The sequence below is a fragment of the Cyanistes caeruleus genome, chromosome 13 (assembly GCF_971803275.1).
Source record: "Cyanistes caeruleus chromosome 13, bCyaCae1.hap1.1, whole genome shotgun sequence".
In the NCBI taxonomy this organism is placed as follows: domain Eukaryota; kingdom Metazoa; phylum Chordata; class Aves; order Passeriformes; family Paridae; genus Cyanistes; species Cyanistes caeruleus.
The window spans coordinates 18,293,366-18,308,341 of record NC_141713.1 but is presented as its reverse complement, the minus strand read 5'-3'; the positions used below and the strand labels follow the sequence as shown (position 1 = coordinate 18,308,341).

Genomic DNA, 14,976 nt, shown 5'->3' with positions numbered 1-14,976 from the left:
CGCCCGCCGCGCGGCCAATGGGGGCGCGCGCCGCCCGCCGCGCGGCCAATGGGGGCGCGCGCCGCCCGCCGCGCGGCCAATGGGGGCGCGCGCCGCCCGCCGCGCGGCCAATGGGGGCGCGCGCCGCCCGCCGCGCGGCCAATGGGGGCGGGCCGCGGCTGCCGGCGGTGGCGGCAGGTTCGGGCTGCGCTGTGAGGGCGCGACCATGCCCGAGTGCCCGGAGCTGCACCTGGCCGGGCGCTTCATCAACGGGGCGTGCGGAGCGCTGGTGTTCGCGGGCGGCGTGGAGCGCTCGGCGGTGGGCCGCGGCCCGGAGGTGCCCTTCCGCAGCGAGGCCTACAGCATCTCGGCCATCGCCCGGGGCAAGGAGCTGCGGCTGACGCTGAGCGCGCTGGAGCCCGCCGCCGGGCCCCCAGCGCAGGACCTGGTGTTCCGCTTCGGCATGTCGGGGTCGTTCCGGCTGTGCCCCGCCGCCGAGCTGCCGCGCCATGCCCACCTGCGCTTCCTCACCCGGGAGAGCCCCCCCCGCGCCCTCTGCTTCGTCGACCCCCGGCGCTTCGGGTCGTGGCGCCTGGGGGACGCCTGGCAGCCGGAACGCGGGCCCTGCGTGGTCTCCGAGTACCAGGCTTTCAGGTGAGCCCTCTGCTTGGCTTTGGCTGCTTTTCCTGCACAGACATGTCCGGGTGACTCTTCTCGATGGCCTCTCTTGCAGGGAGAACGTGCTGAAGAACCTGGATGATAGGGCCTTTGACAAGCCCATCTGTGAGGTCCTCTTGAACCAGAAGTATTTCAATGGAATTGGGAATTACCTTCGAGCCGAGATCCTGTACAGGTAAATTGTGCAGAGCCTCCGCTGACCTGCCACAGAGGTTTAATTTCTAAGAGTTTGCTGGAGCTTGGCAGCTCCTTGGCTAAGCCGGCTGTGCCTCCTCACTTGGAACTGGAAGTGCCAGAAGCGAGGCCTCAAGCTTGTGTGTAACTCTCTCAGGTTGAAGATCCCTCCCTTTGAAAAAGCTCGGACTGTGCTGGAGGCCTTGAAGGAGCAGAAGCAGGAGAGGAGGAAGAAGGTGGGGAAGGAATACCAGGTGCTTTCACAAGCTCAGGAAGCAGCAGGTTTCCATGCTGGAAGCAGGGGTCTGGTTGCCTGTGGCCCTTCAGAATGAGCTCTGCCAGTCTTGAGGAGGAAGAGGTGATGGAAACACCTCACAAGCTTAAAGTCTCCAAGGGGAAGGCTGCAGTAAAGCCCAAGGATGATCTCGTGGCCTCAGGGGAGAGGAAATAGCTATTTTAAGCCTGAAGACAAACTACACGACCTGCTGCTGGTGTTTTTGTGTGTTAGCCCTCTTTCATGTCTCTGTAGCTAAGTTGGAAGCCAAGTGTGTGGTGAGCTCTGGGCTATCGTGTGTGGCAGTTCATCCTCTGGAGGGCAAGAGATGGGGAAGAAGATGGGAGGAGAGAAGCTGAGGAAGCAGAGGCAGGTGACTTCTCTGTCCTTCTCCATGCCTGCAGGATCCTTCCCTGACACTGAGCAAGAAGGTGAAGCTGAGGCAAGAGAACCCAGATCTCCTGGAGCTGTGCCACACCGTGCCCCTGGAGGTGATCATGGCAGGTGAGGGGACAGGACAGGCAGCTGGGGATGGGGCAGGGACATGGGACATGGCAGGGAGGCCGGGGCTTTGAGTTCTCAGCATCAGGAGGTTTGGGGGGCCACCCTGACACGGTGGTCACAGCTTCTGGTCTGATTCTGTCCTTCCCCTGTCTCCCTTCCCAGAGAAGCAGCTCCTTGACCCCGAGCACTCAGATAATTATGCTGCCTTCAAGAACTGGCTGCAGTGTTACTTGGTGCCTGGCATGAGCTCCCTGCGTGACCACAATGGCAGGACCATATGGTTCCAGGTAGGAGCCTGGGCCTGCTGCCTAGAGCTGGGGAGCCCCCAAACCACTCCTCCAAGAGGACACTGGCCTGTTTTCTGCTCGCTGAGACTCCCATTACTGTGGCTGAGGGTCTCCTTCTCCATCCACGTGCTGGGCATGGAGGTGACAAGGACCTCCTGTGTGGTGGGCAGTCAGCTGTGAGCAATATGGAGCAGATGGAGGGAATGGGAGGGTTTGGGTGGTCTGACAGCCCTGATCTTCCCTCCTGGACCCTGTGCTTGGGGCCTTGCACGTACAGGGATTGATGGCAAGAGTCCCCAAGGGACAGGGCAGGCAGAGCAAGCCCAACTCCCCTGCCTTCCCAGGGAAATGTGGCTGTTTCCCCATCACTGCAGTGGCTGCAGGATGGAGAAGGGCAGGGATTCTGCTGCTGCTGCCTGCAGAGTGACTGTACCCCAGTCAATGCTCTGTCCCTTCCTTACAGGGAGAGCCTGGCCCCATGGCTCCCAAAGGTGAGTTTCCTCTCCCCTTCCTGTGGGACCCACTCTTGCTCCGGGAGGGTTGGAACAGCACAAGGGCACAGGCAGGAGCAAAGCCATTCTCTCTGGGGTGCAGACAGGCCTGTGACACTTGTTGGCACCAAGGGACAGAAGCCATTTGTCCCCAAGGCTTCCTACCAGCATCCAAACCTGCCTGGGTGCAGCTGTTGGATGATTTTTCATCTTGTAGTTCCTCACTCTGAACAGCATCCCTGTGACTGTGCTGTGGGCTGTCCCGTGGGGTGCAGGTTCTGCCTCATCCTCTCCTCACCCCACCTCACTTGGGCACATCCTCTCATGCAGGGCAGAGACCCCGCAAGACGCCCGGTGAGAAGAGCCTTCAGCTGAAGGCAGACCCCGAGGCACCAAGCCCCAAGGTGAGCAGCTTTGTGGCTGTGTCTGGCTGTCCTTGTGCCCGTGCCTTGCTCGGGCTGCTCATGACTTCATGCTGATGATCCTGCATGGAGTTCCTCATCTTGGTAAGCTCCAGCTCTGACGCCCACCCAGGTCACCCCACGTGCCTCGAAACAGCGCCACAGGGCCACAGTGAACCCCCCAAAGTCGGAGGAGAAGGAAGAGAAGGCTGATGGGCCAAGGAAGGGATGTGCTCGCAGGAGGAGGAAAGCGACTGCTGCTCCAGCCTTGCCTGAGGTGCCTGTGTGTGTCAGAAGAAGCTGCAGGATATCTGCTCGCAGGGGCAAAGGTGACAGTGCATGAGGGGGCTGTGGGACAGCTGCCTTGTGGCAAGGGGACTGAGGGGTGCCAGAAGGCAAGAGGGGAGCCCATGGGGCAGAACCAGATTCTCCCTTGCCCTCTGACTCCTCATTTCCCTGTTCTTTCTCCAGGTACAGCCCCTGCTGTGTGAGTGTCACCTGCTGCCATGTCCTGAGGGGCATTTAAGGGGCCAAGTGGAGCTCAGGCAGGGCCTGGCCACAGAGCAGGGTTAGTGCTAGTGAAAATGGAGCTACTCTGTACCTGTGCTCACACTTACTTGCTGCTGTTGCATCCTGCCAGTGTGGCAGGGAGAAGCTGAGTGTGGTGATGGGGCTTTTTCCTGCTGTCCACAGGCATTTGAAGAGAAAAAGGGCCAGGACCATGTGTTGTGCTGGACTCTGACTTTTCTCTCTCCCTCTTCCCTTCTGCTGCTGCTCTCATCACTGTTTTTAGCTGACTAATAAAGTACTTTGTGTAGAAATCAGTGTGCATGCCTTTTCATGCGGAGGATAAATCCCTCTGTGCCCAGCTGCTTCTTCACAGGGGCTGGAGCAGACTTCCCCTCCACCTCACCCCCCCAAAATAAAGGTAAGTTCAGTGCCAGGAGCGAGACCCTGCTCAGGTGGACACTAAAGGAGCAACTCCACCAAAGCCTCTGGGCAGAGGCAGGTCAGTGCAGTTACCTGGAAACAAGTTAAGAAAACAGGCTGGAGCTTGTTTTTATCTAATTCTCTTGATTTTTTTTTTTTTTTTGTGTTTCCTCTTCTTCAAGGGCAGTGCAAGGGGCAGGCAGGGGAGAAGGGAGGAGTGGAGTGTGTTTTTCCACTCACTGATAGACAAGATGAAGGTTGAGACATAGGTGTCACTGTGGAAGCTGCTGCTCCCCAAACCTCTACAGCTGGAGCAGAGCCCCTGCAGGGCCACCAATGAGCTCAGAACTCACTCCAGCCCACCAACCCTGGCCAGGCTGTGGGCAGCTGTCCTTCCCTGAGGAGCGAGGTTGTTCAAGCGCTGCAGGTGGGTGCACAGGGGCACCCTGCTGTTCTCTAGAACTGCTGCCTTGCACAGCTCTTGGGATGGAGAACAGCTCAGTCTGATTTGAGCTCACGCTGCTGCTCCGGGTGCTGCAGCATCAGCAAGGGGCAATGTTTGGTGTCAGGGGCTCCAGAGCAGGAGGACGGAGAGCACGAGGAAGGGTGTGAAGGAAAGCCTCAGGCCCCGCTGCTCCAGCGGCAGGTGGCCCTGGGCGAGCGGACGCTCCAGGAGGTCACAGCTGGGAGGCAAAGCACAAGGCTGAAGGGACTGATCTCCATCCCCACGCACCCCCAGCCCTTCTGCATGCACTCACAGCATCGCCTCCTTAACGGGGAGGGAGGTTTGGAGCCAGGCGGTGACTGTGCTGCCATGGGCCTCGTAGAGCCGAACCAGCAGAGCCTCAGGTCTGTCCTCGGCCTTTGGGGGAGTTCAGACAGATGAGACAGGCACAGCCTCTTCAACAAGAGCTGCTGTGCCCAGAAAACGTGACTGCCACGGGGTGTGGGTGAAAGAGCAAGCCCTGCTCAACAACAGCACCTCAGCCCCTCTGCCCTCCCCTCCTCTACCCCAGCACCTGCCTGCTTGACCGTCTCCAGCACGACAGCAGGTGAGCTGACAGAAAAGGCACTCCAGGGTGAGCACTGGGCACAGCTGGCTGGGACCATGTGCAGGGGGAAATTCAAGTTGTAGGCTTGCTGAATCACACCGGCCTCCTGGAAGGAACCTGCAGCATAAGAACCTCTTTCTAGTCAGCCTCTGTATGTGCACACTCACCCCAAGGCTCACTGGAGCAGCTCCCACCCAGCTCTGCTTGTCACTCACCCTGGTGAGGCATCACAGCATAGGTGAACTGGTGGTGCCCAATGTCTGCCGTGGAATCGGGGGACTTGGGTGCTCTCAGCCTAGGGCAACGTGAGGTTAGTGAGAGCGGTGCCTTGGCAGCATCCACTGTCACCCAGAGCAGAGCCAGGGCACTGTGACAAGACACCTGCTTCCCTTGCTACCTCAAGGCTGGCCCCTGAAGTGGAAGCAGACACCCAACAGCAAACAGACCCTGTACAGTTCCAGAAGCTAAAAAACTGGGGTGTCATCCTGTGAAAATTGTGGCTGATGGCGTCAAACTGAAACACACAGTTTCCTTTAGCTTTTTATGCACCTGTAACATTAACACTCCTGTTCCTTCCCTCTCCTTAAGCCTCCCTTCCTGGGGTATGTTTCAGTTAGCAACAGAAAAGCTACCTGCTACAAATATGAAGCCGATCTCTCCTGAATTATCTTTGAGCACAGTTCACAGGAATTAGTTCTAACTAAATGTAATGCAACCAAATTCTCAGAAAACAGCCACCCACCAGACTATTTCCTTGTTATAACTTAGGACATTAAGGAGCAGGTGCTGCCTTTACTTCCAAGAGATGCCTCAGAAGGCAGAATACCCACAGCAGCTCCCCCCTCACCCATGCCTAACTCACAGGGAGAGGCTGAGGACGTTCCTGTGGGCTGACGCTCCGTATTTGCAGTCGTTCAGCAGAGCTACCCCGAAGCCATGCTCAGAGAGATCCAGCCACTTGTGAGCCCACACCTGCAGCAGGTACCAAGGGATGTGCTCAGCTCACGGAACAGGAGCAGCTCAGCCCTGGGACCAGAGCAGCTCCCTCCTCACCTCGAACCGAGCCCAGTCCCAGGACGTGTTCCAGTGTGTCGGCCGCTGCAGGTGTCCGAACTGGATCTCGTAGGTGGCATTTGTGCTCCGGACCTGCACAGGGAACTCCACCTTCAGGAACTTGTGAGCCTCCTTCCACTCAACCTAAATGTGGCAGCAGAAGGATGTCACCATGGGGGACTGACAGGCAGAGACTGTCCCGGTGTGCAGCAGCCAGTCCATGCCAGCTACAACAAAAACACACCAGAGTCTCAACACAGCTGAACTGGTGTGTCCCTCTTCCACCCTCGTCCCTCAGGACCCCCAGCCTTGGGCTGCTTTCTGCAGAGCAGAAATTGAGGCACAAGGTTCATCTCCCCAGCTCCCAGCTGTGTAGGATGTTAGCAGCACACAGCAGCCAAGGGCCAAACCTGGGTCAGGAAGCGGAGGTACGGGCACGCGGCATCCAGGATGATCTCCTGGCTTAAGGTGCTGCTTTTCCCCACCTGCAGGGAGAACCTCACACTTCCCCGCAGGCCCCCAGCCAGAGTGATTTCCAGAGGCTTCAGCAGCGTTGTCACTGGCTTCCTACAGAATGGAATCAAGGCAGAGATAGTCTCAGGTTCCCAAATCCCAGTGCAGCCACCCACACACCAGGCATTCACTTCTCCAGAGTGAATGCTCTCTTACAGCTAGGACTGACAGGGAGGCAAGAATCCAAAGCACTGCTCCTCTACCTGGTTTCCAAGTGATAATCCATCACATCCCAGGCATCCCAGTAGAGGGGAACATCATCAAAGAGTGCAAACTGGTTGGCATAGCAGCCATCTGGGACTGACTCTCTGAAAGAAAGCGGAACAGGGGCACAGCAGCATCAGAAGGACTGGCAGTGGAGAAAGGTGCACAGTGAGAAGTCCTGGGTGAGATTTGAGGAGCTCAGGGCCAGGAGCTGGGTGACACAAACCTCCCAGAGTCCAGCAGCTGGAGCGAGGTCAGGTGCCCCATTGTGTCCAGGCAGACAGCAATCACCCCATTCTCCATGGTGATGGAGCCATCCTCCTTGGGAACAGGCCAGAAACAGGTGTCACAGACCCACACCTGCGGGAGCTGACTGCCTCCATTGCAAATTTAATTTAATGTGGATTCCTTAGATTTCTCCTCAAACAACCTCTGATGCCAGGAACACAGACCTGAGGAAATCTGCCTTGTGCTTACCTGTTTCCTCACTGCCACAGGCTGAGGAGGCACAAATGGCTCCTGCACTAGAGCATAGCCCATGCTGGGGACTGTCACCAGAGCTGAAAGCAAAGAGGTTCTGCTCCAACACTCACCCCAGACTGAATCCTAAGTCACACAACTGCTGCCCTGCTGCTCTCATGTCAGATCTACCGCCTCCTTCCATACCCTCCTCGTCCTCATGCGTGCTTCAGGGGATTTTATCCCCTCCCAAGTTATCCAAAGAACAAATTGAACAGTCCATAAAACCCTCCCCAGGACAGGGAGAGGCAGAGTATTTCCCTGTTAGCTATCTCTGCCCCTGTAAGGAACTCTGATAGAAGAATTACTCCCAGGTCAAGCATACCCAAAGTCTCTGTTCCATCTGGCCCAGGCCTGGAGATGACCTCGGTGCGTTCCCAGGACAAGGTGTTCAACACGAGGGTGCTCGGGGTGCTCCTCGCCTCGGGCTGCAGCAGATCCCTGCACAGGGATTGCACAGCTTCCTCCTGCAGCTGAGCACCAGCCCTGCGGATCTCTGGGCAGCAAAAGGGCCTGAGTTGGAGCTGAGAGAGCTTCTGGCACTCCCTGTGCAATGTACACACACTTTATCTCCTTCCAAGCTACAATTGCTAATTATCATTAATTATTATTATCTATTAGTAAGTAATTCAAGTGTATAATTATTACGAACTTTGTTATTACAAGATTACAATGAGTTGTGCCAGCTCAGCTGGAAAATTCTGGTTAACTAAGCTCCTGCAAACACCCCTGGGCAGGCAGAAACAAACCTTGGTGAGAATCTCTGGCATGCCAGCAGCAAGCAGAAAAGTCAATAAATTGGGATGGTTCTCAATCCCTTGGCTCCCCTGCTAATTTTACGCTGTTTCAGACCTGCCTGCCGAGGCTGTCCAGGGTTGGAACCTCCGCAGCCCCACCAGGCAAGACCTGCTCCCACAGGTGAGTGCCCTCCTAGCCAAACTCCCTGCTCACCTGTGTAGTATTGCAGGGCATCCTCAACCACCAGCTGGATACAGCTGCCTGGCAGGACATCGTGGAACTGGTTGAGCAGCAATAACCTAAAACAGAGAGCAGAAATCAGGGAAGAAAGTGGCGGAGAGCACCAGATTTGCGCTGGCTTAGAACAAGCTCTTGTCTCAAACAAAAGCTCTGTTTGCAAGAGAGACAAACTTCATAACTGTTCTTATTCCCAACACTCGAGAGAACAGGATTTTTTCCACAGCATCCTTTAAACCCCTTTATGTCAGGGCTTGCCAGCTGTCGTCTCAGTAAACCACAACCACGGGCAGTAAGAGTTATTTGTTTGTACCCCTCAGGGCTACGAGATATGTTGTTGCACAAGCTCAAACAAGCCAAAACTGGGCAGGAATAAGCTTTGGTAGGAAATGAAGCTTCCAGACAGCAGAGCAGAGAGGGTTTGGAGTTCTCTTTCAGCAGGAGAATCAAGCAAAGCAGCAAATTCTTTGCAGGTAGATTCCTGCTCAGTTTATGGCAGGGGCTGTGTACACACGGTGCTGCAGCACTGAACTCTCCCCCAGTACCACCAGTGCACTCCCTCCCTCACCTCCAGAGCCGCTGGAGCTGGCTGGCAGGGTACTGGAATGCTCTATCCTGAGCCACAGCCAGGCTGCTGAGCACTTCCACGTCATGGAGAATCCGCTCACATTCCCGATTGCCCTTCTTTATCTGGTGCCAATTAAGGACAGAAGGAAGATGCTCAGGAAATGGATAGCTGGGGGTGGATCTCTCCCACCAGAATCCCAGCTCCAGTGCAGGAGGGTTGGGTGCTTGCAGATGTCAGGGCTTGGCATGGCCCCCTTGCCTGGGAGTGGGATCCTCACCTGGGCCTGGGTGGTGTAGGTGCCATTGTGCAGCTCGAGGAAGAGCTCTCCCACCCAGGTGCACAGCTGGGATGACTCCTTCTCCAAGACAGAAAAGAGCTGGTTGGGAGTAGAGATCTGCACTCTGTGGGACAGGCACACAGGCAGTGTGAAAGGGAGAAGCCTGTGACATGGCTAATGGTGCACCCAGCTGGAAAGGTGACAGGCCTCAGGAAACTGCAACACAACCATGCAGAGTAATCCCCTCACCCTTCTCCCACCCCTCTCCTGCTCCTCTGTGACCCCATCCCTCTCCTGTGGACAGTCCCCAGGCAGGTGGCGGCTGCCAGGCACAGCTGCTGTGCTGCCCATTCTCCCCACGGCTCTCCTGAGGGGTCACAAGCAGTCCATGGATGCCCTGTGGACCTGTTCTTACAGCTCTTGGTGATGGAGAGATTCCATCCCCATGAAATCCATCCCTGGTACCTGCCCATCTCCCTGTCCTTCTCCCTTTCTTTTGGCACTGCCAAAGGCTGGGCCTGGCTCAAAGCAAATGCCCCTGCCAGGAGAGAGGATGGGAGCTCTCCTCTCACCTGGGCAGCCCATCTGTGTCACTCATTCTTTTCATCCTATCCAGCATCTTCTGCGTGGGTCCCCCTCCTCCATCCCCAAAGCCGAAGAGGAATGCGCTGTGGTTCACACGGCCTTTGTCCTTGTTGTTCTTCACTGTTTTCAGCATCTGAAGGGATTTTTTGGCAGCTGCAATCCCCTGGCACCCAGCCCCAGCTCCATACAAGAAAGCCAGGTCAGTCTTTAGAGTGCAAAGCCCAGTCTTGCTCCTCTTCCCTGGCCCAAAGTGCCCAAATCAGGCACAGGAACATCCTGGAGTCAGGCGCCCCAAGATCCTTTGTCCAAGACATCCCACTCCCTGCCCAGGCAGTGCCCTCTCCCAGGAGCCTCACATCTGGCCTCAAGGGGCTGGCACTGTCCTTCCCATGCAGGTCAGGCAACCTCACTCACCTCTTCCACTCGCCCATGCATCCCATAGGAATCACCAGGGGGGAAATGGGTCAGGACTTGGGAACCGTCAATGCCTTCCCAGAAAAAGGTGTGATGCTGGAGGGGAGAGAAAGGAAAATGTGGTGCACAAGGGCATTTCAGAGCCTCTTCAGGATTCAAACGGGGCCTTCACTTTCTCTGCAGGGAGGTGCAGGATGCCCTGCTGGATCAGTTCAAAGAGGGGACAAGAACAGGGAATGCCACAAGGACAGGGGCTGGATTTGCTATCTGTTGGACCTGCATACAAGTCACAGCTTCCCATCTGGAAGCAGAAGGAGTATCTAGGCCAGGGCCCTGGCTGGGATCTCTGATCATGTCCTTCCTCACTCCTGAAGCCTGACAGGACAGCACTACCACCAAAATCTAGTGGCTTGTGGAAGCAGAGCCTGTCTTAGCTGACGACCTGTGGAACCAACAGGTCTAGCCCTGCAGAAGACTCCAGCACCCACCCATCCATCCCCCGGGGAGAAGGCAAGCATAGCTCACTGGGAAGGAGTTCACCAGGTTCCAGCTGAGCTTCTGTGTGAGGAAGCGCTGGATCCCACAGCCACGCATCAGCTGGGGCAGCTGGGCCGAGTACCCAAACGTGTCCGGCAGCCAGAACTGGGAGCACAGATGACAGGAGCAGAGGGACACACACAGGTCAGCCCAGCCTCACAAAGAGCAATGGGCACAAGGAGATGGAGGGCAAGGAAGGGGAGATGGAAAAGAGCAAGCACCTCCGAGCAGATCCGACCAAACTGCTCCTGGAAGAACCTCTGTCCCTGGAGAAACTGCCGCACCATGGACTCCCCGCTGGGCAGGTTCCCATCCTGGGGGGAAGCACGGGGATCCATGAGGAAAGCCAGGCACCAGGGAAGGAGAGATCTTGTAAGACCCCCCCCGACCTGGCAGATCGTGGGGAGAACCTCAACAGGGCTCAGCAGAGGGAAAAAGGAGGAACACACGAGGGAGTCCAAAGCTCCTTTCTCAGGGAATGATCTGGGAGGATTGTATTTTTGCTAGGCTGGACACTTCAGACAGCTGCTGTTCCTAAGCCTGGAGACCATGGCCAACCAGACAGGCTCAGCAAAGGCTCTGCTCTCCCCTGCAGTGTCAGGCCTGGTCCCAGAGGAATGCACAAGGAGGATGTGGCAAGCCAGGCTCATGCTACTCACCATTTCCACCCAGGTGCCTCCAACAGGAATGAACTGTCCCTTGGCCACAAAGTCCTGGATGCGTGCATAGAGCCCAGGGTAGCAGCTCCTCACCCACTCAAACTGCTGCGCCTGCCAGAGCACACGGATCAGCCCCAGCTCACCCCCTCCCTTCCTTCTGCAACACTTCTGGTTGGTTACATCCCCCCATCTCCTTTTGCTGGAGAAGCAACACACCACGAGCAGAGGTGTCCAGAGGGAGGTCACTCACCTGGGAGCAGGCGAAGGTGAGCTCTGGGTTGTGCTCCATCAGATGGAGCACGGTGACCCAGCTCCGGGCACACTTACGGATGGTCTCCTCATACGGCCACAGCCAGGCTGCAGGGACAGGCACAGCCCCACCACAGTTATTACCTAACACAAAGCTCCTCATGGAGCTGGAACCTCTCTGAAACCCCTCCCGAGATGGAAAATCAAGGGGTGAAGCCCAACAGGACAGCAGACTGTAATTCATCCCTCATCCCCAGTCCTATCAGTGTTCCAAAGGGCCAGACCCACATTCCCCACACTGCCCCAGTGACAAACCAGTTATGTGGCATCACAGAGGTCCCATTCCCTTCTCTCAAGGTGTGGTATCCTGTGCCTAGAGCCCAGCACACCCTGGCCTCCAAGTGAGAGGAGAGGGAGAGCTGTGCTGCTCTCACCAGAGTCGATGTGGCAGTGTCCCACGGCATGGATGGTGTGCTGGCTCTCGCCGTTCCTCTGGCTGAAGATGGCTGCAGCCAGGTCACGTGCAGCAGGAAGGGTGGAGAGGTCCGTAACATCACACACGTTGACCATCTGGTTGGCAGTGTACAGTGCCTGGAAACTCCTCTGGTTTTCCTCCCCGAGGAGCTGGGGTTGAGAGGGATAAAAGTATGTCTCTGGCCACTGTATCAGCTCAGATGTCACCTGCCTCCAGGAGAACTTGCTACCTCCTTTCAACATCTATCTCAGGCACTCATAACAGGTACACACCGTGTCTCTGCTTCACAAGCACAGCCTTATGCTTTTTCTTACACGCCTTCCAGATCCAGATTCCACATATGCCCATTCCAGGGGATCATGGTTAACACATCCTGCTTTGGAGCAGAAAGTGGAAGAAAAAAACACCTGTGGCTTCACTCAGTTCAGTTTTCTCCTGCTCTAGAATATCCTGAGTTGGAAGGGACCCACAAAGGTCATCAAGCCCAGACAACTGTGCTAAAGCAGAAGCAGAAAACATTTTCTCCCCCAAGGTGTCAGGTGATTGAACAGCAGGATGAGGAGATTCAGTTGAGGAAAAGGTGAAGGAAGGGAAGAGGAGCTCCCAGACCTGAGCCATGTCCAGCAGGATTTCCAGATCCACCAGCAGTTCATAGACATCTCTGTTGAAGACAACAAGTTCAGCTTTGCTCAGGGTAACCCTCCTGTCTGGGTCTGGAGGGGCGATCATGCTGCCTTTGCCAGCTCCAAAAAGCCCATTGCAGGCCAGCTCCACGTACAGAGTCAGGCTGTGGGGACAAGAGGGAACCATCAGGGAGCAGGTCACAAGCACCAGGACACAGACAAGGATGTGCTGTCCTTGGCCTCTTGGCTTCCAACAACACCAAGCTGCCCCAGCAGAGGGGGGCTCTGGCTCGGCTGACCACCCACCTGTGGGGCTCTGACTCTTTCAGGCTTCTTGTCAGGATGTAGCTGGTCTTCTCACCTTCCTTAGTCAGTCCCTGCACAGGAAGGTGGCACATTCAGCACGTGTCAGCAGAGGTTGGATGGGCACGATGAGATACCCCAAAGTCCAGCTGGACAGAGAGGCTATCCCACATGCTGTGGGATAATTGTTGGCACAAGAGCAGGAACAGAAGCTGTTGCTGCCCCAGCAGCACTGTGACCCGTGCACAGAACATGGCAGGAGTGCCAAAGGTCACCACTCTGCACACAGCAGGGCACCTGGCACAGCCCTGATCTGTGTCTCCATACCTGCACAGGCTGGGCATCTCTCCACACCATGCCCTCCCCATCGCTCTCCCAGACAAAGTGCACTTCCTGCCCTGCCCACGCCAGGGGGATGCTCAGCTCCACCTTAAACCAGCACGTCTCCCATCTGGAAGAGAGCAAGCAGCAGCCTCAGTCTGTGTGTGACCTTCTCCTGAGGGAAAGCACGCTTCCTCAGAGCCCTCTGTGGAAAACCATCATCCCCAAACTGTGGGGACAGCCCATGAGTTTGATGGGATTCACACATAAGGATGCTGCCTGTCCACAGACACACCTGATTTAACCTGTGCCCTTCTGGAACCACAGAGAAACTGTCAGTGGCATCTTGTCTGACCACTGCTGGGAAAAGAATCTTCTCCCAAACGTGATAAGCAAACACATCCTCCCCAGAAGCATCAGAGACACAACCATGGTCACAAGGACCTCTCAGCAAGAAACTTGTCAGTTCCCTCATGAAATCTCTCTTAGAATTCCTGGGCAGGCACCTCCAAGCACCCATCACGGAACAAGATCATCATCTCACATCTTCACCAGGGAGAACTTGTGAGGACTGACCCACACAAATAACTCTGAGACACGAGCTCCAACCCTACCAGGGACACAGCACTGCTGAAACCTGCTACTCACGTGGGCCCAAAAGACTCTCCCACTTGAGTTGGCCTGAATTCCTGCACAGCAGCCTCCTGGTACGGGATGCGCCGCCGAGTCTGGAAGTACGAGAGCGATGCGGGTGGACAGCGATCCCCAAAAAGCCTGTGCTTGGAGATGGAGTAAGATCAGTCCCTCGTGGATCAGCCCAGAGGTGGTACAGAGAGCTTTCACAGCATGGCTGAATCGCCCTACCACCACCCAACACCCTCAATAACATCAACACATCACTGAGTAACAAAGCGCCTCGCTGGGCCCTAGAGGCCAGGGGAGGCCTGGGGGGGCTGAGGGGCTGTGTCGTGGAGGCCCGAGGCAGCGCTCCATGCCCACTAAGGAGAGCGTGTGTTTATGTGTGTGTGTTTATGTGTGTGTGTTGATGTGTGTGTGTGTTTATGTGTGTGTGTTGATGTGTGTGTGTGTTTATGTGTGTGTGTGTTTATGTGTGTGTGTGTGAGATTTTTCCCCTCCGCCTGAGTCCCCCGAGCTCCCCCACACCCGGGGCAGCGTCCCGGGGCAGCATCCCCACCCTGAGGGGAGACACCGCAGCTTGTCCCAGCACGGCGGGGGTGTCCCGGAGAGCCCCCTCGCCCGGAGCCCACCTGCCCCGCAGGTTGCAGTCGGTGAAGTAGGTGTCGGAGAGGAACTTCTCCACTCGCTCCAGGGCCGTCCGCCGGTGCTTGATCGCGGCCATGGCGCCGGCCGAGCCCCGCCCCGCCCCGCGCAGGCGCAGCCCCGGAGCCCGCCCGGAGCCCGCCCGGAGCCCGCCCGGAGCCCGCCCGGAGCCCGCCCGGAGCCCGCCCGGAGCCCGCCCGGAGCCCGCCCGGAGCCCGCCCGGAGCCCGCCCGGAGCCCGCCCGGAGCCCGCCCGGGGCCCGCCCGGGGCCCGCCCGGGGCCCGCCCGGAGCCCGCCCGGGGCCCGCCCGGGGCCCGCCCGGGGCCCGCCCGGGGCCCGCCCGGGGCCCCCTCTGCCGATCGGGGCGGTCCCGGGGATCTCCCTCCTCCCTTCCAGCTCTCGTCCTTGCAGACTCGGCGGCGCATCCCGCACCAGGAGGCTGCTGTGCAGGAATTCAGGCCAGCTCAAGTGGGAGAGTCTTTCGGGCCTCCGTGAGTAGCAGGTTTCGGCGGTGCTGTGCCCCTGGTAGGGTTGGAGCTCGAGTCTCAGAGTTATTTGTGTGGATGTTCAAGCTCTCCCTGGTGAAGACGTGAGATGATGGTCTTGTTCCGTGATGGGTGCTTGGAGGTGCCTGCACAGAAACCCTAAGG

At 57.2% G+C, this 14,976-nt stretch overlaps 2 protein-coding genes across 4 annotated transcripts; one reads left to right on the top strand and one right to left on the bottom strand.

The window, feature by feature from the left end:
- Window positions 1-79: 79 nt before the first annotated feature.
- NEIL1 (nei like DNA glycosylase 1) lies at window positions 80-3,609 on the top strand. Of its 3 annotated transcripts, XR_015275913.1 has the most exons (10): window positions 80-633; window positions 713-832; window positions 989-1,067; window positions 1,510-1,609; window positions 1,772-1,896; window positions 2,360-2,387; window positions 2,718-2,791; window positions 2,922-3,117; window positions 3,260-3,356; window positions 3,482-3,609. XR_015275913.1 is itself a non-coding variant. In XM_023934261.2 (9 exons), exons 1-9 carry the CDS (start codon window positions 80-82, stop codon window positions 3,277-3,279), a joined length of 1,296 nt encoding a protein of 431 aa, XP_023790029.2. In that variant the 3' UTR covers window positions 3,280-3,609. The 3 variants fall into 3 exon arrangements, 2 of the variants coding, with proteins under 2 accessions (XP_023790029.2, XP_086705581.1); XM_023934261.2 differs by having other exon boundaries at window positions 3,260-3,609; XM_086849455.1 differs by having other exon boundaries at window positions 143-633; window positions 989-1,085; window positions 3,260-3,609.
- Window positions 3,610-3,845: 236 nt separating this feature from the next.
- Window positions 3,846-14,475, bottom strand: MAN2C1 (mannosidase alpha class 2C member 1). The gene is made up of 26 exons (XM_086849423.1): window positions 14,314-14,475; window positions 13,694-13,819; window positions 13,052-13,175; window positions 12,728-12,798; window positions 12,408-12,585; window positions 11,758-11,947; window positions 11,325-11,431; window positions 11,075-11,185; window positions 10,637-10,729; window positions 10,404-10,520; window positions 9,879-9,974; window positions 9,452-9,597; window positions 8,880-9,003; window positions 8,603-8,724; window positions 8,011-8,096; window positions 7,385-7,555; window positions 7,018-7,100; window positions 6,767-6,861; window positions 6,540-6,644; window positions 6,234-6,390; window positions 5,824-5,967; window positions 5,633-5,742; window positions 4,986-5,065; window positions 4,742-4,887; window positions 4,477-4,580; window positions 3,846-4,401 (listed from the first exon to the last, which is right to left on the bottom strand). Exons 1-26 carry the CDS (start codon window positions 14,403-14,405, stop codon window positions 4,284-4,286), a joined length of 3,096 nt encoding a protein of 1,031 aa, XP_086705549.1. The 5' UTR covers window positions 14,406-14,475; the 3' UTR covers window positions 3,846-4,283.
- Window positions 14,476-14,976: the final 501 nt, after the last annotated feature.